Below are 21,689 nucleotides of genomic sequence, written 5' to 3' on the forward strand. Positions count from 1 at the left end.
TTTGACTTTTTATTTTTCCAAAATAATTAAAAACAAAAAAATGTCTTTTATTCATCACGTGCGGTCAATATCGAATGGTCGGTCGCCGCCCTAGAATACGCTTGATTATTAAAAATCCCTAGAAAACACGCAAATACACAGTCACACTCACACGCTCGGTCGTTCTCATTTGTCTCCCTATTCCAAGTTGGCAACCCGATCGATTACTTATATTGTTCATCCTGATTTCTGAACCACCAGATGTAGCGAGAACATGTCAAAGAATGCAGCGGCCAAGCATTATATTATTATATAATGACAATGATAAAAATAATTTTTTTCATTTTATAAAATTAATTTTTATTTTATTCACATGACGACTCGATAATTTTTATTTTTTATATTTCTATAGAAGATCAAATTATTAATATATTTATCAAACCAACGTTTAAACATTCCTGTTAAATTTGTTGGGATAATGACAATAATAGAAATAATTTTTAATTGATTTTAATCAATTGAGATTTATCATATTTGACACACAATCAAATCGACATGAATCAAATAAGAAAAAATAATATTTCTAAATATATTATATTATTATATTTATAATTATTATGATTGTGTATTTTATTTTCTTCATTATTATTTTATAAAATTTTATAAATAAATATATTAACTTTAATAGTAAAATTATCAAACAAAAATGTATATTATTTCTTTCCTTACCTACTGATTTTTACATTATAAAAGCAGCTTAGCCATCAGCCATATGGCTAGCAATTAAGCTCCTGCAGTCGTAGGAATTAGGAATTTTAGAGATATCCTCATTGTTTGATGGATCAAGCTCAGGTAAACTCAAGATCGAGAGTTTCGTCTAGAGGAGCTGTCATCGCGAGGCCAAGATTCATGTCTCTGGATCCATCGTCCTTGAATCATCAACTCCTTCCAAATCACCAGCCACTGAAGCAGCCGCTGCTTCAACCTCCTCTTCTCCCTCTTCCTCCTTTAAGACAGAGGGAGAGAACGAAGTCCGGCTCGCCTGTCGCCGCCGCCTCCGTGAATAGGAGGAAGCTGGGCTCGAAGGAAATGGTGGTGGTAACGGCGGCGAAGGAAGATGGGAAGATTAAGAGAGATCAGGAAGAGGTTTTGATGGAGTCGCCGTGTGTTTACTCGCTGTCGCCGCCGCCCAGCAACCTTCCGCTGCCTAGTTTCCTACTGACAAGGCAGAAAAAATAAAGCAATTGCCATGGAATCCGGTGATCCTTCAAATATCAATTTTAACTTCAGTGATTTAATAAATAATTTTTCTAATGAGCGATTGATAAAATAAATATTGGACTGATCTGTTGCGTGCCCTTTTTAATTTATCCATAACTAATACAAATTTTTATTAATCGGTCAATATATATAAATTGACGTAAATTAAATATTTTATACCAACTAAAAAATTTTCTAATCAAGTTGATATTGGATGCTAGGCAGGGCGATCTTTAGGCATAGACATATGTCTAGGGCTGTAATTTTTATTAGGTCCTATTATTTTTAATATATCAAATATATTTTTATCATATTTTTAAAGATAATTGAAAAAAAATAGAATTGACGTGATATGAGATTTACCTGATCTGATGTTTTAATCAAAGCTTCGAACGTAGTAAAAATTTTATTATAATTCTAACAATAGAGCCATAAGGGCTCTTTTTTTAATATTTTTAATTTATTTTTAATTATATATATTATTTTATAAGATCTAATATTTTCTCTTCAATATCTCTCAACCCTAACTTTCTCTAATTATGAGTCAATTTTAGTCCTGTTATGGATCAATTTACTTTTTTAGTCCGGTAACTTGTAATATTTTTCAATTTCAATCTTTTTTTCTCTAAAATTGAAATTTTTCAACGAAAAATGATAAATTGTAAATTGAATTTGGGGATTTTGATTTTTTATGACCCATGTTCTTTTTATATTTCAACCACAAACTAAACATTTTCCGTTGAAAAATTTCAATTTTGGAGGAAAAATAATTGAAATTAAAAAAATATTACAAATTACAGGACTAAGAACGTAAATTAACTCATAACAATACTGAAATTGAAAAAGATACAAGTTACAAGACTGAAAATGTAATTGTCTCTTTTCACTTTCTCGTTTGATTAGTAAGAATATGAATTAAAAAAATTTTATCCATACAATATAAAATAAAAATACTATTTTGTTTTTTTGAATTTCTCCTCTTCCCCTTGTCCAACTCTCTTTCTCTATGCTTCTTTGTTAATTGAGATTAGGGAAGAGAAAATGTACCTGATGCTATCACACTAATCCAATTAGTGTTATTATGATCCTTATTTGATTAAGTTTAAATGTTGAGTCTATATTGTGTCCAATCTAAATAGAGAATTTTATTATTTTTAAGTAATCGTGGATTAGATATTTTTATCATTTTATTTTTTAATAACATTTACGTCTTAGTTTTTATTTATACGTATTTATAGTCATAAATTTCTTTATTTCTTTATTTTAGTCTCGTTGTTATCTTTATTTTCTTAAAATTATATTAAATTTTATCATTTTATATATATTTTTTTTTCTTTATTTACTTTTTTGATTTACAGAGATGATGATAAATTAAGGATACTAATCTTTTTGCTGTCCTATTTTATTTGTTCCTTTTTATAAGGATTATTATTTTAGTTTTTCATTTGCGTAATTAGATTTTTTATCTTTCTTTAAATAATTCTGAATAAATTTGTTTTAGGTTAATTATCGGTCTTAGTTTTTATTTATACGTAATTATAGTCATAAATTTCTTAATTTCTTTTTTTTAGTCTCGTTGTTATCTTTATTTTCTTAAAATTATATTAAATTTTATCATTTTATATATATATATTTTCTTTATTTACTTTTTTGATTTAGAGATGATGATAAATTAAGGATACTAATCTTTTTGCTGTCCTATTTTATTTGTTCCTTTTTATAAGGATTATTATTTTAGTTTTTCATTTGCGTAATTAGATTTTTTTTATCTTTCTTTAAACAATTCTGAATAAATTTGTTTTAGGTTAATTATCGGTCCAAGTCCGAATAAACAAGGATGAATGAATTATTTTTTAAAACAATGTCAAATACTTAAAAAAATTTATTTTAGTGCTCTACTAAACTTGAGCCATCACATAATAGTTTTCAATTTAATCTATGCCCATCTAAATCGAATCGGAGTTTAATCAGTTCGATTTGATAGAGTTTGACGTATTGTGCCCTACTTCTCGTGATCTCCACTGTCGCGATTTCTGTCGCCGTCACGCTCGTGGTTTCGCAGGAAACAATCGTCGCTGCTCGCCCGTCACCTTGCCCCTTCCGTCTATCATTACTACGCCGCCGTATACGCCGTTAACGAGTCTCCGCGTCCCGCCTCGGAAGTCGCTACTTCCAAGTGAGCGCGCAGCTGCGTCGCCTGAGACGCCTCCCGATGCACAGCCAGCCAGTTGTGGAGACACCTCCCATCTGCCCTTCTCCTCCCTTTTCCCGTGTGTTCGACAATTCCTTTCTTATCACAATGACGGAGTAGTGGCAGCACATGGCTGGAATAGTAGCATCAGGCTTTTAGAAGACTCTGCTCTCCGGTGTGTAGGCAGAATAAGTATTGTGCATTACTTTAAATTGAGGAAAATTTTAATATTTTCTCGTTCTTCTTCATTTCCGGTGGCCTCTCAGTGAATGTGCAGCAGTAAAGAAGTATTTCCTTTCTTCTAGTGCCTAATTAGCACGTTTTGGTGAATCACAGCACGTTTATTGGTCAGTTTCTCCTCTCTTCTTTGGAACAGTTGCCATAAGAAGACGCCACCGCAAGAAATTGGGAGTACTATTTGTAGGATGTATTTGGAAGTGGAGTAGAGAATCTGGCAACTGATTGTACGGAGGATGGTGTTTGATGACATTCAATCCTAACATATTAAATAGGCTCATGGGAATCCTTGAATTGTTTGATGTTCGAATTGATGAATTCTCGATGAACAAGGTTGAGAGAGTGATTGTTAGTGCATTGAGGGTGGGTGTGATATTTAGGCCAAAAAAGAAGGATTTGGGTAATTGTAGGTGTGAGATTTGATAGGCTTATTATGCTAGTAAGGTGATGAGTTCTTGCAGAGATGGAATCCAGTTCCAAAGCTGAGGAAGATATCGGCTATAGCAGCATAACAACCAAGAAAGCCCAACTTCAATCTATGCTTTCAACTCTCCTGGATGATCCAATTCTGGCAGATGTTCCGAAGAAACCTACCCTTGTAGATGTTGACACCTTGATAAACTTGGAGCTAGGCAGTGCAATGAAGATAACTATAGTTAAGATGGACAATACCTCATTCGGTATGAAAATTGCTTGCACTAAGATGGATATTAGTATTAAGGTACCTTAGAATTTTATTTGAATTCCATGTATGTAGATTTACCATTGAAGTAATTGAATCCCATCTAACTGTAGGCTATAGATACTCTACGATAATGTTACTGCAATGTTTAGGGATGGTTGAGGCTTGCAATATTGTTCTAGTTGTAGAAGGATTATGTACTGAGTCATACCATAAAACTTCAAAAAAAAAAATCAATAATGAGAGTTGAACATTTATTAAAAAAACATGTGTTTTTATGTGTACATGACAAATCATACATGATAGTTCTTTAGCCAGACATTTTTTAAAATGGCTGCTTTCTCTGTTTTGAAGATGTTGCTGTGCTGAACTCTGCTACCGTTAAGGATTTGAAATTAGCAATCAAGAAGAAAATAAATGAGATGGAGCAAACAACAATGGGTCATCGCCACATTTCATGGTATTCTTATGCTATCTCACTTGCTCATGCTCTTCTAAAGATTTCAGGGAAACATATAATATATTGTGAATATAACAATGCAATTATGTTTGAGCAGACTAGTTTGTGAACATTTGACCTTATTGCGCACTAAATTTAGTTGGAAACTACAATATATTTGTTTATTTCGAGTAATAATATAACTTATTAACCACTTTTTTTATAGTTCTGAGTATGTCTCAAATTGTAAGAATGCTGTGGCTTCAATGTTCATTTGTGAAAATATAGCCCTCATGCACATAGAGCCCATGGGATTTGTTGAGTCTCATTGTTTTCTCATCTCTACTAGTATTCCTTTAGTTACTAGTATATATATATATTTTATATCCTATGTTAGCTATTCATTTACTACAAGACAAATAGTTTTCATTAGACTTGTCATTAAAATATATAGAAGAGTAAGCTCTTAGTAATGAGACAAAGAAATGAAGAAAAAAAATCAATTATGATTTGCAAGTCAATCAATGCACTCAAGTGCCTGATATGATTCCTTATGAATGCTATCACTGTTGATGACCTTGTCATTGATTCGGTATCAAAAATTATCAGCATACTTAACCTAAAAAATAGCAAATGAAATAGGCTCTGAGGAACATTAATTGACACCTTTGATGATTTCTACCTAGTTAGTTATCTTGCCTAAAATACATCAACATTCAGACACCTTGCTGTTGCCATCATTCAGATTGTTTTTAAAAAAAACCCAAGCTTGTTAGTAAAAATGAAACACCTAATCCTAATTTAGCAATTTAAGGAACAATATTAGTGATCTAAGGATCTTGTTGTGGCAAATTGTTGGCATTAACAACTAATTTCATTTTTGTCTTTGTTCTCTAATATCATATTTAAAGGTTGTTTTAGTTTTTTTTCTTCAATACAAATTATTTATTTTTCTTTAAACTTCTGAGGTTATTGGTTTAGTATCTTGAAAACAAATTGTTATTGACCATTTTGCAGACAATTTGATTTTAGAGACAAGACTATTGTAAATTTAAGAACATTAGAATTGCTCTTGATGTAACATTGAATAAGATCAAAATAGCTTTAAAGAAAATGAACTTAACACATACACATACACAAATCAATATCACGGAGAAAACCATAATTTTAGCAATTTCTTTTTTAATCGGAAAAAGAAAGAAAGAAAAAACATACTTTAGAAGGAAAATCAAGGAAATAAGAGAAGAGTACCTCACGCGACGAAGAACGTAGCAAGATCGCGAGAGGGAAAAGAGCGGCGAATCGTAAACCCAATTCCCAAATCGCGTGGCCGGCACGACGAAGCCTCAAGCCCTTCCCAACTGCCCTTTATTACAGCCGCGGCCATGGGGCCGGACAAGTTGACCGCCTACCCGCGGTCATTGCTGACCCGGCAATTGATCAGATTCAACCGTCAGATATGGGTCATTGGATGATGATGACGGTCGTGTCCCGATGGCGGCCGCCTCGCTCGCCCTTGTTCCGGTCCATCATAAAATATATTCCAATAATGGAAATTAAGAAAAAATCACAGGGATCACCACTAATAATTAATCTCTTTACCCCATACTTTGTTTTTCACAATAATACCCCCGTGAACTAATTCACTGAAGTAAAAAAAACTCTCATCAAATTTCTGTTGATATGGAACACAGGTTCCTACAATCAAATTTCTGTTTACAAAAAAGCAAATATATATCATGAAGAATGGAGGACTAAAAACTCAGCACCTATTGGTAAATGATCGCTGGGATGGTGGTAGTTGGGCAACCCTCCGACGATGTCGGGCGAGTCGCGGCCTGGAACTTCTAATAGGCTCACTGGTTTCAGACGACAATCTGAGAAAAAAATGTAATCCAGTGTTCCAGTGAAATCAGGGGTGCAGTTTGTAAACGGTGGCTCTCCCCCGTTTGTTGCATAAAGACTGCTCAATTTGATAGGGGCTGCTTCTGAAGTTGATACAATGTACTGATAGACCTGAAGGAAATCAAGAAAAAGAGGATTGTACAGGCATATTTCAAATAGAAAACTGATCAAGGCATGGGAAAAGAAAACTTCATAAAGGTATCCATACTAACTGGGTAGAGAAATTAGAATAAGCTATTGAGTTAGGCAAAAGAAGTATAATGAAAACTGACCTCATCTCCAGGAGTAGAATTGAAGTCACCAGCAACAAGCACTGAAGGGGTACAAGTGAACTTAGTTGAAACAAGTTCCTTAAACTGTGATAGTCTTGATAGAAGATACTTAGCCTGTGCAAGCTTTACATCGATCCAGTTTGGATCCCTGCGAGTCCCGGATTTAAATTAAATTAATCAAGCTTCTAGGCTCTGGCATAGGTAACAATCTGTAAATAGTCCTTAATAAAAAATATTCAAAATTGATAAATTAGCAAAAAAAAAAAAAAGAGAGAGAGAGAGAGTAAAAAATGGACAAATATGAAATAAATATCAAAGACAATTGGCAATTATTAGTGCATGTTGAGCTCCATTACCAGTAAATATGAGTGTCTGCCACCACAATAATGTGGCCAGAAGGATCATTTAGCTTAAAAGCCGCTAATAATCCCACACAGTCACGTTTTAATCTCACAAGCGGATCATTAGATTGCTGCTTCTCAGAATCTGTTGAAGTAGATTACCCAGTGATTCCAAAACTTATATTCAATTTGAAGAACACAAAAGAGCTAATGAACATAAGATAGCATTCACATTGTGCACAAAGTGAACATCAATTCATAAGTATACCTTGTATTTGTGCATCCTTTTCTTCAAGATCCAATACTTTATTGTTCCTAATCGCACTAACCGTATTCACACAATTGGCAAGATCATTGTAATCAATTTCCTCCATTTCAAGCAATTGTGCACTGAAGAAACAGTGGGTTGTTGCATTACTTCACCAAATAATATAAAAACATAAAACATGCAATAAAAATTTCAAGGAAGCTCTGTCATTAATTCCTTATTGACATAACTTTAAACATAACATTGTCTTGTATTTGCAGGATTTAGTAGGATTGAACAAGAAAGCTAGTAACTGGTTAAGAGTCTGACCAACTGGGTGTTGTGTATGAATCGATGACATATTAAATAAGGACCAGATTAAGGGAGCATGCTATATAACCAAAAAGAATTGTTGAGTCCATTATTTTGGTCTCCAATATAATAGGGGAACTAGAACAAAGATAACTCCATTCAAAAAAAAAAAAATAGTAATTAGAAGGTACTTCTCATTTCTCAACTCCAAAATAAAATAACTAGACCTTTCTGAAGCATTACTTCCACATCAACAGAAAAGGGAAAACAATTGTGCAGAGTAAACAATGCAGCCAAGAGTTGATAATACCTGCTTGGCTTGTAAAAGATCCCACATCCATCGCGTTTCTTCCCAACTCTTTTAATATAAAGGCTTGAATACCCAAGGGTCTCCATTTTGCTTTTGTAGAAGCTATTATACTCATCCAACTCCTATAATTACAGATAAACAATTCATGATAAACTAGGGGGTCTGTGAAATTAGTAGTTGAAATTATCCAGTGGGGAAAAGAAAAGACAATTTAGTCAACATGCAAAGTGAAAGCAACAAATGAGACCAACATTATGTTCATCATCATCCTTGTTTGTCCCAACTATTTGGCTTTGGCTACATGAATCTTATTCCTCCATTGAACTTTATATAAAACTAAGATCACTAATAATATTACAATTAATAAAATTAATTTTTACTATATGACTATTCTTTCAACCTTTCTCTACTTTTTACAAGTTTTGACTCTTCTAATTATAAACTATAGGTCATCTTTGAACATATCTTTACCATTTTAATTTTTTCTCATTTTGACACTATAGGTCCAACTTCAGAGGAAGTGCAGGAATTTCATATTGGAAATAGGTTTAGTTCCATATTAAATATTGTTATAGGGTGTTATAGTTGGTGACTAAATCTAATTGTTCTCAATAACAATACCAAATTTCAGCCCTCTCAACTCTATTCATAAAATAACATATTGGAAATACAACAAATTGCAGTGCTTAAAGTGCTATTGGATAAGGGATCTCATGATCAATGATTCTAAAGACAGGTTTTTAATGATCAAGCCATACAAGATCAAAACAAAGGTGTGATGTCTTATTTTTCGAAAGGAAACATAGAATGACTAGTAAATCACCTGTATACAAAAAAAATCAGCATTTAAGTTCTTCAAGTCAGTTAGAGCAGATTCTGAACGTGCTTTCCACCTGTAACATTATCTGCTTATTAAGCAAACATCAGCTGGATGAAATTCTTAACACAGAACATTTACTGGAGACGGCCATCATATAATAGAGATAAGTACAAAATTCACAAATTAAAGTATACAGGGATCATCACTTAAAGTTTGAATCATTACCCAAAGTTTATCCTCTTCTTCCAAATTCCTCCAAAGTTTCAAAATCATCAAAGTACCACAATAATTCTCAAACTAATATTATTTCACCCCAAGACATTAACACCATTATTTTAATCAACAGAGAAGTGACATGGCACATGGCATTCCTGCCATGTCGTTCTTCCATTAAAATTAAGGGAGTTAATGATTATGTTTGTGATTAGATTTTGAAAACTCCAAAGGAATTTTGATGATTTTGGAACTCCCATACATTTCTAAAAAAAAGGTAGAATTTGGAGGTGAAAGAAAATTTTCCTATTATACAATATGATGAAAAAAATCGTAATGAAACAGGATTGTGCCTCCTGTTAAATAGTGTAAAAATATTAGATGTCTTTCCCTGACTGAAGGATTATGCCTCTTGTATTTAAGTTTTCTCTATAAGAACAAGGAGCATGTGGCATGACAAATGGAGGGGCCGTACTTCAGCTTCTCTAGGAGCAAGGAATGGATTTCATGAACAACCCATCAGGGAATGAGAATATCATTGGAATTTTTTCTTAATTATGTGCTAATATTAATTAATAATCAGTTTTGATTAAAAATAAAATTGAACTAGATAAAGTTAAACCCCAAGATCTTAACTCATCCGGTGTAATTGGATTGGGATATCATGACATGATGGATGGTACCGAGCCATCGCTAGCTGATGGTTTTGCCTTGCACCATTGATGGCTGATCACAGCACCATAATGGCTGATCGTAGGTTGTCTGGACACACGGAGAAGAATCGGGACTGTGGAGTTGGGAGAGGAAGGAAAGTTGATTACTTGATTATGATTTTGAGTGGATGAAAAATAAGGAAAAAAATGATCCGCTAATGGAATTAGAATTCATCTAATTTTAAATTACGTAAATGAGGGAAAGTATCTCGACTCTTGTGCAATCCTCTTCCCTCTCAATGCATTGTGTTCAACCAATAGGTCATCAAAAAATAGATGAAAAGGAAGGCCAAGCCATTGAGAGAATTTAAAGGGATGATAAATAATCAAATCATAGAAAACAGATTATGATTTTGATTATGCAACTTTATTTCTTGTTCTAAAACTTAAATGATGGTCTTGGGTAAGAGAAATTTTCACCTACAAATATTGCTTAAAAAAACAAGCATCATTCCAAGAATGTTTCCTTGATTGAAACATAAAGAATATCTACAAAATGTAAACATACACCACTAACAAAAGTAATAACTAAGCAATTGGCACTTCAATTAAAACATGAGCATGCAGATCAACTAACCACGCAAATGAAATCATAAGATTGTAGCATTGCATCAACAAGCTATTAAAACAAAACTTGTAGTATATTAAGCATAATAATCGAAGTATATCCCACATATTATGAGAAGCACAATGGTGACTGAAAACACCTGTCTAACTGATCAGGAAGTTCTTTTTGTGCTATCAATGTCATCCATAGAACAAAGAATATTTCACTTAAGAAAAAAAAACAAGAACTTGGAAAACAATTTTGAACTAGACATCAAGAATACATTCTCCACAAAACTAATTTTATTTCCCAGAAAAATATTGTGTTTCTTCATCCTTCAATTAACAGACAGTAAGTTAGGGAGGTGGTGACATCTTGCTGGCCATTATAGAAAAGCCTGACTAGCTAGACTAGATGTTAATATCAAATTGCTAAAAAAAAGTGGGAAGCTAATTAACTTCACTCATGACTAAGCACAGTAAAAGTGATTCATACTTACTTGAGACAGGAAGATGGAGAATGTGGAAAATAAGAACTCTTTACATAAACCTGCAAACCAAGATAGTTTAATAGATAATCCCTTGGAGGATAACTACAAAACAAAGGGCTATGACATTGCAACATGTTAGAACTAAAATAAAACAAAAGATCTGAAGTAAATCAATTCAGATATCAACCACATAAAGAAAAACAGATTGACAGTTCAATTTGGAATGGCATGTTCATAGAATACCTGGGCCAAAATATTATAGGAGATGAAGCTGAACTTGAATCCTAGAAGAAAGTATAGACTGAGTGAAAAGAGAATCTTTTGTTATCAAAAGACAACATAATATGTATATCAGCTGAAGAAACCTTCCGAGTTATGACAGAGAATAGGGGCACCAAAGGGATAAGAGTAAAAACAAACAAGATAGGAAATGGGTGATGCCTTCCCTAAAGAGAGCAGTGTACCAGAACAAAAAATCTAGAAATGTATAAATCCCAAAAGATCTCTTATTGTAGTCTACCAGACACACAGCTTTAACCATATATGACTGAAAATAAAACAAATTGCTAAATCAATAACTATGACTTTTACCCTCAATGCATCTGAAACAATTTCCAAGTCATAGAACCAGTTCTAAGCAAAATTGATTTCAGATCTTTAGATGTTCTTTTATGGTGACCAAGTTAAAATACCTTGTCAGGCAATACAAGCAGAGATATATGGATTTGTTTAGGTCAATCATTTGTCAAGCATTACAATTGCAGATACAGAATTTTGCTAAAAAAGAAGCCATAAATGTTCCCTGAGAAGGCAAATGCAACAATGAAAATCCACATAGAGTACAATGCAGTATATACCATCTGAAGTATTCATTACGCCTTCATAATTGTCAAGAGGAACAAACTTTGAGCACACAGGCTTAGCCATTGTACTTATTCTATTGCTGCAAACCCTGATTCAAAAGTAATGAATTCGTAAGGTTCACTAGATACAACCACAATATAACTTTTAATGATCCAACAAAAAACTAGAATTAGAAGCCAACAGGAGATTAGAAATCCAATAATCCTCAACCTTTATTTAGGGAACGTTCTTTAATTAACCTGAAGATCAAGCCTAATTACTGTAAAATTGATATATTTGAAAGGAGAAAGAAATAACACATTGAGCTTAGAAAATCGCGTGATCTATGAAACCGAGACATGACAACTTTTGGGGAAAAAATAGTTTTTTATTGACTAAAAATATAGCCAAATCAAGTGTCCAAAGGTTGGCGTCTACAGAGATTGGGTGGTTGCACTAAACGACGCCAAAAAGCGAGAAGCTCGGGCAGAGATTTTTCTAATCAAGTCCCAACATTATCCGGAAAATATCAAGTCAAGAAAGCAACTGAAAAGAGGTCTCATTCTAGCAGAATCAAGCGATTGGAAAGAAAAACAGTTACCAGGGCAGCGTCGACGCGAAGAAGGGAGGCTTGCGGAGTAGATAGGAAGGTATAAGCATCACGCAATCTCTGACCTGTCTCCACCACGATACTTATTTTAGGGTTTCCGAGTTGTCAGGCGATAAGAGTTACGATTGACATGCGGCGAGAGCAGGAGAAGAAGAAGGAAGCCGCTTCCGCTTCAATCTGGAAGCCCAGTTGGGAGCCGGGATAACGGTTAGCGGAGATAAAACGGGTTCAGCCCGATTATAGATGCCCGACCCGTCAATGAGTCGGATCCGGGTCGGCTGGTATCTGATCTCGAACATCGTAGTACATTATTATACCATCGCTGTTGCCATTATGAATCCGTCCGCATACTTAATTACTCGAAAAGGGAGTGGAGTTTCTGGTCCCAAAATTTCTGGTCCGTCCTTGGACCACAAACTTCTTATAAAACGGGGCCGGATCTTCTGGTCACAAAATCTCTCGTCCCTCTTTGGTCCGCACAAGGGCTATAAAACTGAGCATGGATTCTCTGGTCTCTAAATTGTAGATTAAAAGATGATCCATAATTTTTGGACCATTGATTTAGATGGACCCTATTTATTCATAGGTGGGATCCATCCAAATCAAAGATCACCCAATCTCCCTGTAATACTGTATAAAACTCCCTCACGTGTTAAACACGTGCCACGCTCCAACGCACCAAAAGCCAGACGCCTGCCCTAGCCTCGCGATTTCCTTCTCCTCGCGATTTCTTCTCCAGCGCCGCCTCCTCCCACCGTCGACTCCTCCGCAGCCAAAGCCTTCGTCGCCTGCGGCCTCCCTCCGAAGCCGCGTCCCTCCCGCGACCTCCCTCCAGCGCCGAAGCCCTATCCCCGTCGCCTCCCTCCAGCGCCGAAGCCCTAGCCCCGTCGCCTCCCTCCATCTGTTTGTGCTGCAAAATCTGCTTTGTTTGTCCCTCTTTCCATAAAAAAATGACTACTTTGATATCTTTAAAATTTCTTCTTTTATGTTTTTTTGCTTTCTGTGAGTACGAAACTTAATTCTAATCTCGCCTCACGCGTAACTTAGGGAAACGTTGGCCTGATATTTACAAAGGAAGATCTCAAGGAAGTCAGTGAAGAGGTTGCCAAGTACAAGGTATCAACGAAACCTTTTAGCTGGTGTGATGCACTATCGTTTGCACTCCAAACCTTATTTCTAGTTTGGTGGTGAAAGTTCTTTTATTCATGTGTGCGCTAATAATTTCTTTAATACCTAAATTTCTCATTTACATGCTATCATCCTTATACTCAACTGATGATGTGGTGGGCTAAAATAAATTGTTTAATCTATTATATTGTTTGATGCTCTTTAGTTGGTCTTGTTATCTCGCTAACTTCAATATATAATGAACTTGCCACAGCGTTTCAAATTAATGCCATGGTAGTTTATCTTGTGAGAGCATTGGTTGATTCTCTCCATCCTTACTGATTTTTTTTTTTCATAAAATGAATACTTTTGGCTGTGCTATGTTGTATTGATTTAGGTGGAAATAGTCTAATCTTTTTTGGTATGTGCTTAATCCTGCCAACTCAAAAGGTTTAATATAGAGCTTGGCTTCTGAATATTAGAAACTTGATCAAACCAACAAGATTTCTAGGTTGTTGATGTCAATTACAATGCTTCTCTTTTGCGTTTACTTGATGTTAAGTATGATGCCCTATACTTCTTTTGTAGTTAACACTTTTGATTCATCTATTATTTGCTATGTTAGATATGCTTTGGCAATTGCCTCAGGCCAGAATAAAATGTATTAGTATTTATAGATGCTTCTAATTCTGTATATCTATCTGTACAGGTGGGAGCTCCTGCTCGTGTTGGACTTGTAGCACCAATTGATGTTATTGTTGGCCTTATATTTACAAAGGGAGATCTCAAGGAAGTCAGTGAAGAGGTTGCCAAGTACAAGGTATCAACGAATTATTGAACACTTATTTTTCCAACATAATATGGTTGATTTCATATTCAAAATGTTTTTTTATTGCTAGGCGATTCATTGATTTTACATTTGCAGATTTATTAATTTGATGCCGCTTTTGTCTAAATATTTATTGTTCGATGCGAATTTAATCTTCTTTTTTTTCCACTGGAACAATATCAAACTATGAGTTGTCCTTGTGGTCACTTTGTTACTTTGTTTTAGACCAAAATTTACACCATCAAACTATGAGTTGTCACTTTGTTTTAGACCAAAATTTATTGTTTTTTTCAGCCGGCTCAAAGTAATTATTATGGAGGGTGAATCTACGAGTTGTCGTCATTTGAATTTTAACGAAAATGAAGCTAGTCGGGAAGGGGACTTTGATGTTATTGATGAAGGTAATAAGATTCATATTGGGAATGTATGGAGTTTCAATATATCGAATTTTACTGGATAAATTCATTTTTCTTTGTTTGTTTGATTTTATAGGCTTAAACATTGAAACAGATTTGGATATACCACAAATGGGGTTGGAATTTGATACAGAAGAAGATGCATATCAATTTTATTTGTCATATGCTAAAAAAGTGGGATTTGGCATAAGGAGAGGTAAAATCCACAATGATAAATCGAGTAAATTACTTGATAGAGTTTTTTATTGTTGTGCCCAAGGCAAAAGAGGAAAAGACAAACGAGATATTTATGTCAAAGCAAGTCGTGATGAAACTAGATTTGGTTGTGAGGCTAAAATGAAGATTATTAATTGAAGAAAAAGCAAGTTTACTGTGGTCCAATTTGTTAAAGAGCATAATCATTATCTCTCAAGTCCAAACAAAACTCATCTATATAGAAGTCACAGAAATATATCTTTTTCTGCTGCGAAACAGATTGAGATTGCAAGTGATGTGGGAATCCCTCCAAAAACATCTCATGATCTTATGGTGAGACAAGTAGGTGGGAGGGATAATTTAGGATTTATTCTTGAGGATTACAAAAACTACTTGCGATCCAAAAGAACAATAAATATGAGAGTTGGGGATACAGGGGGTGTATTGGAGTATTTGCAGCAAATGCAGTTTGATGATCCTAATTTTTTTTATGCTATTCAAGTTGATGAAGATGATTTGATTACAAATATTTTTTGGTCTAATGCTATGATGAGAGCTGATTATGCTACTTTTTGAGATGTTGGGCAGGAGTTGTATCTCGGATATTGGGTGACATCGATGGCAGGTGTCTCCACAACTGGCTGACTGTGCATCGGGAGGCGTCTCAGGCGACGCGGCTGCGGGCTCGCCAGGAAGTAGCGACTTTCGAGGCGGGACGCGGAGACTCGTTAACGGCGGATATGGGTGGATACGACAGCGTAGCAATGACAGACGGAAGGGGCAGCGGTGACGGGCGAGCGGCGGCGATTGTTTCCTGCGAAACCACGAGCGTGACAGCGGCGAAAATCGCGACAGTGGAGATCGCGAGAAGTAGGGCACGGTAATTCAAACTCTATCAAATCGAATCGATTAAACTCCGGTTCGGTTCAGATGCGCCTAGATTAAATTGGAAAGTATTATGCAATGCCTAAAGTTTATTAGAGGCCCTAAACTAAAATTTTTTAAGAATCAGCTCTCATCTCCAAAAATTTTAGTCTAGGGCCTCTAATAAACTTTAGGCATTGCATAATACTTTCCAATTTAATCTAGGCGCATCTGAACCGAACCGGAGTTTAATCGGTTCGATTTGATAGATTTTGAATTACTGTGCCCTATTTCTCGCGATCTCCACTGTCGCGATTTTCGCCCGTCACCGCTGCCCCTTCCGTCTGTCATTGCTACGCCGCCGTATCCACCCATATCCGTCGTTAACGAGTCTCCGCGTCCCGCCTCGGAAGTCGCTACTTCTTGGCGAGCCCGCAGTCGCGTCGCCTGAGACGCCTCCCGATGCACAGTCAGCCAGTTGTGGAGACACCTGCCATCGATGCCACCCAATATCCGAGATACAACTCCTGCCCTTCTCCTCCCTTTTCCCGTGTGTTCGACAGTTCCTTTCTTATCACAGTGACGGAGTAGTGGCAGCACCTGGCTGGAATAGTAGCAACAGGCTTTTGGACGACTCTGCTTTCCGGTGTGTAGGCAGAATAAGTATTGTGCATTTCTTTAAATTGAGGAAAATTTTAATATATTCTTCTTCTTCATTTCCGGTGGCTTCTCAGTGAATGTGCAGCAGTAAAGAAGTCTTTCCTTTCTTCTAGTGCCTAATTAGCACGTTTTGGTGAATCACATCAGGTGTATTGGTAAGTTTCTCCTCTCTTCTTCGGAACAGGTGCCATAAGAAGAAGTCACCGCAAGAAATTGGGAGTACTGTTTGTAGGATGTATTTGGAAGTGGAGTAGAGAATTTGGCATCTGATTGTACGGAGGATGGTGTTTGATGACATTCAATCCTAACATATTAAATAGGCTCATGGGAATCCTTTAATTGTTTGGTGTTCGAGATGATGAATTCTCGATGAACAAGGTACAGAGAATGATTGTTAGTGCATTGAGGGTGGGTGTGATATTTGGACCAAAAAAGAAGGATTTGGGTAATTGCAGGTGTGAGAGTCGATAGGCTTATTATGCTAGTAAGGTGATGAGTTTGGATAATTGTGAGAGTCAAGGATGGGTAATTGTTATGGCAATTTGTAATTTGATATCATCAACCGTTGTGATTGCTTGCAGAGATGGAATCCAGTTCCAAAGCTGAGGAAGATATCGGCTATAGCAGCATAACAACCAAGAAAGCCCAACTTCAATCTATGCTTTCAACTCTCCTGGATGATCCAATTCTGGCAGATGTTTCGAAGAAACCTACCCTTGTAGATGTTGACACCTTGATAAACTTGGAGCTAGGCAGTGCAATGAAGATAACTATAGTTAAGATGGACAATACCTCATTCGGTATGAAAATGACTTGCACTAAGATGGATATTAGTATTAAGGTACCTTAGAATTTGATTTGAATTCCATGTATGTAGATTTACCATTGAAGTAATTGAATCCCATCTAACTGTAGGCTATAGATACTCTACGATAATGTTACTGCAATGTTTAAGGATGGTTGAGGCTTGCAATATTGTTCTAGTTGTAGAAGGATTATGTACTGAGTCATACCATAAAACTTCAAAAAAAAAATCAATAATGAGAGTTGAACATTTATTAAAAAAACATGTGTTTTTATGTGTACATGACAAATCATACATGATAGTTCTTTAGCCAGACATTTTTTAAAATGGCTGCTTTCTCTGTTTTGAAGATGTTGCTGTGCTGAACTCTGCTACCGTTAAGGATTTGAAATTAGCAATCAAGAAGAAAATAAATGAGATGGAGCAAACAACAATGGGTCATCGCCACATTTCATGGTATTCTTATGCTATCTCACTTGCTCATGCTCTTCTAAAGATTTCAGGGAAACATATAATATATTGTGAATATAACAATGCAATTATGTTTGAGCAGACTAGTTTGTGAACATTTGACCTTATTGCGCACTAAATTTAGTTGGAAACTACAATATATTTGTTTATTTCGAGTAATAATATAACTTATTAACCACTTTTTTATAGTTCTGAGTATGTCTCAAATTGTAAGCATGCTGTGGCTTCAATGTTCATTTGTGAAAATATAGCCCTCATGCACATAGAGCCCATGGGATTTGTTGAGTCTCATTGTTTTCTCATCTCTACTAGTATTCCTTTAGTTACTAGTATATATATATATTTTATATCCTATGTTAGCTATTCATTTACTACAAGACAAATAGTTTTCATTAGACTTGTCATTAAAATATATAGAAGAGTAAGCTCTTAGTAATGAGACAAAGAAATGAAGAAAAAAAATCAATTATGATTTGCAAGTCAATCAATGCACTCAAGTGCCTGATATGATTCCTTATGAATGCTATCACTGTTGATGACCTTGTTATTGATTCGGTAACAAAAATTATCAGCATACTTAACCTAAAAAATAGCAAATGAAATAGGCTCTGAGGAACATTAATTGACACCTTTGATGATTTCTACCTAGTTAGTTATCTTGCCTAAAATACATCAACATTCAGACACCTTGCTGTGGCCATCATTCAGATTGTTTTTAAAAAAACCCAAGCTTGTTAGTAAAAATGAAACACCTAATCCTCATTTAGCAATTTAAGGAACAATATTAGTGATCTAAGGATCTTGTTGTGGCAAATTGTTGGCATTAACAACTAATTTCATTTTTGTCTTTGTTCTCTAATATCATATTTAAAGGTTGTTTTAGTTTTTTTTCTTCAATACAAATTATTTATTTTTCTTTAAACTTCTGAGGTTATTGGTTTAGTATCTTGAAAACAAATTGTTATTGACCATTTTGCAGACAATTGGATTTTAGAGACAAGACTATTGTAAATTTAAGAACATTAGAATTGCTCTTGATGTAACATTGAATAAGATCAAAATAGCTTTAAAGAAAATGAACTTATGCAAAAGTACACGGCCAAATGATATTATGATTGAATATTGGATGAGTTTGAGAAATCAAGGTGTAAATTTGTTAACTATTAATTGAAATTTTAAGGCTTAAGAAGATGGTCAAGTTTTAGAGATATGTTTTATTACTATTTAAGAAATGAAGGTAATGTACAATATTGTTCTAAATATAAAAGTAGTAAATTGATCATTCACATTTCCGTATCATGTTACAATTGATATAATTTAACATAGAGCTTAATAGAGTGATTAAACTATAGTTAACCTTAAATAGTTGGAACAAATACCACGATGATATATCCAGTCCTTTTTAAGTTGTCAAAATTGCATAAGCACGGGAAGTTTGCGAGTGCATATTGACAAGCTGTCTGTATAAGCTTCAGACCTGGCTCATTTGTTGTGGCAGGAGGCATGTCTGGGCTAACTTTTGTCTTTCTCATCAAAATGAAAAGCTGGTTGATGACAATTCTGTGCTTAGTGAATATGGCGTAAGCAATAATTCCAAGGTAAACTACTTTTAAACCTTCTATTTATATACTAGTTTTCTTTGTCATTTCTGGACAGATAATTGTGAAATAGCCTCTACTTAATGAGCCAAACTATTATTGCTGTTTCTTTCGTCCATGCTTACTACATTCGTGAGTTATGCTACCTGCAGCATAGGAAAGAAATTTCCACAAGTTTTCTGTCCACATCCTTTTGGTATTTTCATGTCAGTTTTTGACATATATACCACTGTCATGCTTGACCAAAGAAATAGGCAGAGAACTAGGATTGTCAAATAGAAAACTGAAAAGATTGTTGAAGATCAAATTGCAGTAGCTGGAATTCAGTAACTTACAAATAAATAAACATAGAAGGTTTGCTGTAGGTCAAAATCTGGACAGTGTAGGATACTATAAAACATGGAGCAAAATGCTGCAGAAAAGGTCCTTTTTCTCTCTAGTATACAGAGGATGGTGCTTATTTGGTTCATTATTCATGTGTCTCCATTATATATATTAACTATTCTGAACCTGAAATATTCCTAGAACGGTTAACTTTCTCTTGCCACATGATATGTTTATTTTGGCAATAAAATAAAAGTATTCTTGCTGGTCTCCTAATATAGAAATGGTTTCGAGCTCCAATGTTTGTTCTATGAGATTGGAGAGAAGGCAAATAACCTTTTAATCCAGGAGAAAGGACCAATTCATGACTTTAAATCATTAGTGGTTCATTTAGTGAGAAAACAATTTTCTTTTCTTTTGCTTTTCTCATGCAGGTACATTTTTTCCCTTTTGTCGCATCCAGGGCGACCCAGAAACATTCTAAGAGAAGGAAACACCGTTTCTTTCATGGTCTCAGTAAAAGGTTATAGCTTCGCCACGAGCTCAAAGTTCTGATACTGTTTTCTCCTTTATGGTATTTTGCAGTTTTACTTCACCGATAAATTGATAATGATGACAATTTTAATGTGGAGATATTTGATTGTGTTGACTGTCAATTATTTTAGCGAATTAATTATTAAAAACTTAGTAATTTTAATTGATATCATCTCCTACTCCCCCTTTCTAACTTACTGGATCAGTTGAAACACCAAACACACTACTCTTGGAACACAGGAGCTCCTCCAAATCCATTGCTGAATTATTTAATTCTCATGTCTGCGTATAAATCTTCCATGCATCTCAGTGCTTAACAAACAACACATGCAATTGATTCTCACTGCCTTTGACCAATAAAGTGATGGCTCTCCGACGTTGAATCTTGCTTTCCCTCGCCCTTGCCGCTTTCCTCAGCATAGGCCACAGATACACTGGCGCTGCCGCACTGGGCACAGTGGAGAGCAGGGCCAGGGAGTAAATTCTCACCAGCATCCCTCCCAAATTGGCGGAGAACACCGTTGCTTTTTGGACCTCACCCTCCGGTGAGTACACTGCCTTGCTACTCTGCCATGAGACAGGTCTCGCCGCCGGTGGATTCGGGAATGACTTCTGCTACATTCAGATGGTGGAGGTCGGCACCGAGCGAAGCATTCACTCGTGGGAGTTGGGCTTCACTCCGGTGAGCACAGAGAATGCATGCTCTGTTCATGGCATACGGGCTACAGGTGTTCAACGGCAGCAAGCTAGTGACACGAGTGCGGCGTAGGCGGGCGACAACTACATTGCCACGTTGGAGCTGGTGGATCAGGTCTGTAGAAAATATTCTAAATGCATGATAGATGAATTAATTAAATGTGATAAAAATTTACAGCGATCTTCCGTAGATTCGTAATTGGCAATGATGAAACTCGCTGTCGGAAGAGCGATCACAGGATCGGAAAGCCCTTCGTAATTTCACAAACCAAATTCCGTCGCCTTGGATGTTCTCCTCTTACTCGTCGCACACTCGTAATTTCACTCACCCTGAGCCTTGGACGGACCCCTTTTATATAGGGAAATATACTAGGGGCATAATGAACTTTTCCATTATGAGTAATAGGGAACATGACAACATTCCCCACTATCTCCATTTTTAACATCTCCCACTCGTCCAAGGTAAGTCACTAAGACTAGTTCATTCAGATAAGTTACAAAGATTTAATAAGTCACATAGACTATTAGAGAGTTTGGTCACATAGACTATAAGAGAACATCCAATTCATACTTAGAGAAAATGGTTCGTGCGACAGCAAGCACACTGAGCGATAGTTGCTAAGAAGATTGTTACACCTTGACTTAGCCGCTCGTTGAGCAATCAATGCTAATAAAGTTGTTACACTTTGCTTAGCTGTTCAAATAAATTAGAGACACACTCTTCATGGCACATAGCCTCTTTCCTGATGACACATATCCTTTATCTAGAATCCATCCAA

The 21,689-nt window shown here is 35.5% G+C and overlaps 3 protein-coding genes across 12 annotated transcripts; 2 read left to right on the top strand and 1 right to left on the bottom strand.

Annotated features, from left to right (window-relative positions):
• The first annotated feature begins 1,074 nt into the window (after window positions 1-1,074).
• On the top strand, window positions 1,075-4,933 carry LOC121992160 (U11/U12 small nuclear ribonucleoprotein 25 kDa protein-like). 2 transcript variants are annotated; one of them, XM_042546335.1, is made up of 3 exons: window positions 1,075-1,238; window positions 4,129-4,347; window positions 4,704-4,933. In XM_042546335.1, the coding sequence occupies exons 1-3, from the start codon at window positions 1,229-1,231 to the stop codon at window positions 4,916-4,918; spliced, it is 444 nt and encodes a 147-aa protein (XP_042402269.1). In that variant the 5' UTR covers window positions 1,075-1,228; the 3' UTR covers window positions 4,919-4,933. The 2 variants fall into 2 exon arrangements, with proteins under 2 accessions (XP_042402269.1, XP_042402270.1); XM_042546336.1 differs by lacking the exon at window positions 1,075-1,238 and adding an exon at window positions 3,738-3,777.
• Window positions 4,934-6,083: 1,150 nt separating this feature from the next.
• Window positions 6,084-12,614, bottom strand: LOC121992159 (carbon catabolite repressor protein 4 homolog 4-like). Of its 2 annotated transcripts, XM_042546331.1 has the most exons (10): window positions 12,403-12,614; window positions 11,816-11,910; window positions 11,202-11,242; window positions 10,968-11,017; window positions 8,999-9,068; window positions 8,176-8,297; window positions 7,575-7,696; window positions 7,322-7,451; window positions 6,966-7,113; window positions 6,085-6,804 (listed from the first exon to the last, which is right to left on the bottom strand). In XM_042546331.1, the coding sequence occupies exons 1-10, from the start codon at window positions 12,459-12,461 to the stop codon at window positions 6,526-6,528; spliced, it is 1,116 nt and encodes a 371-aa protein (XP_042402265.1). In that variant the 5' UTR covers window positions 12,462-12,614; the 3' UTR covers window positions 6,085-6,525. The 2 variants fall into 2 exon arrangements, with proteins under 2 accessions (XP_042402266.1, XP_042402265.1); XM_042546332.1 differs by lacking the exon at window positions 11,202-11,242 and having other exon boundaries at window positions 6,084-6,804; window positions 12,403-12,447.
• Window positions 12,615-13,070: 456 nt separating this feature from the next.
• LOC121992161 (U11/U12 small nuclear ribonucleoprotein 25 kDa protein-like) lies at window positions 13,071-20,386 on the top strand. Of its 8 annotated transcripts, none has more exons than XM_042546344.1 (11): window positions 13,071-13,337; window positions 13,459-13,527; window positions 14,228-14,338; window positions 14,642-14,748; window positions 14,840-14,959; window positions 16,403-16,468; window positions 16,557-16,637; window positions 17,064-17,282; window positions 17,638-17,743; window positions 19,257-19,356; window positions 20,144-20,386. In XM_042546344.1, exons 8-11 carry the CDS (start codon window positions 17,066-17,068, stop codon window positions 20,162-20,164), a joined length of 444 nt encoding a protein of 147 aa, XP_042402278.1. In that variant the 5' UTR covers window positions 13,071-13,337; window positions 13,459-13,527; window positions 14,228-14,338; window positions 14,642-14,748; window positions 14,840-14,959; window positions 16,403-16,468; window positions 16,557-16,637; window positions 17,064-17,065; the 3' UTR covers window positions 20,165-20,386. The 8 variants fall into 8 exon arrangements, with proteins under 8 accessions (XP_042402278.1, XP_042402271.1, XP_042402275.1 ...); XM_042546337.1 differs by having other exon boundaries at window positions 13,072-13,337; window positions 20,115-20,386; XM_042546341.1 differs by having other exon boundaries at window positions 13,072-13,314; window positions 20,115-20,386.
• Window positions 20,387-21,689: the final 1,303 nt, after the last annotated feature.

The sequence above is a fragment of the Zingiber officinale genome, chromosome 6B (genome assembly GCF_018446385.1).
Source record: "Zingiber officinale cultivar Zhangliang chromosome 6B, Zo_v1.1, whole genome shotgun sequence".
In the NCBI taxonomy this organism is placed as follows: domain Eukaryota; kingdom Viridiplantae; phylum Streptophyta; class Magnoliopsida; order Zingiberales; family Zingiberaceae; genus Zingiber; species Zingiber officinale.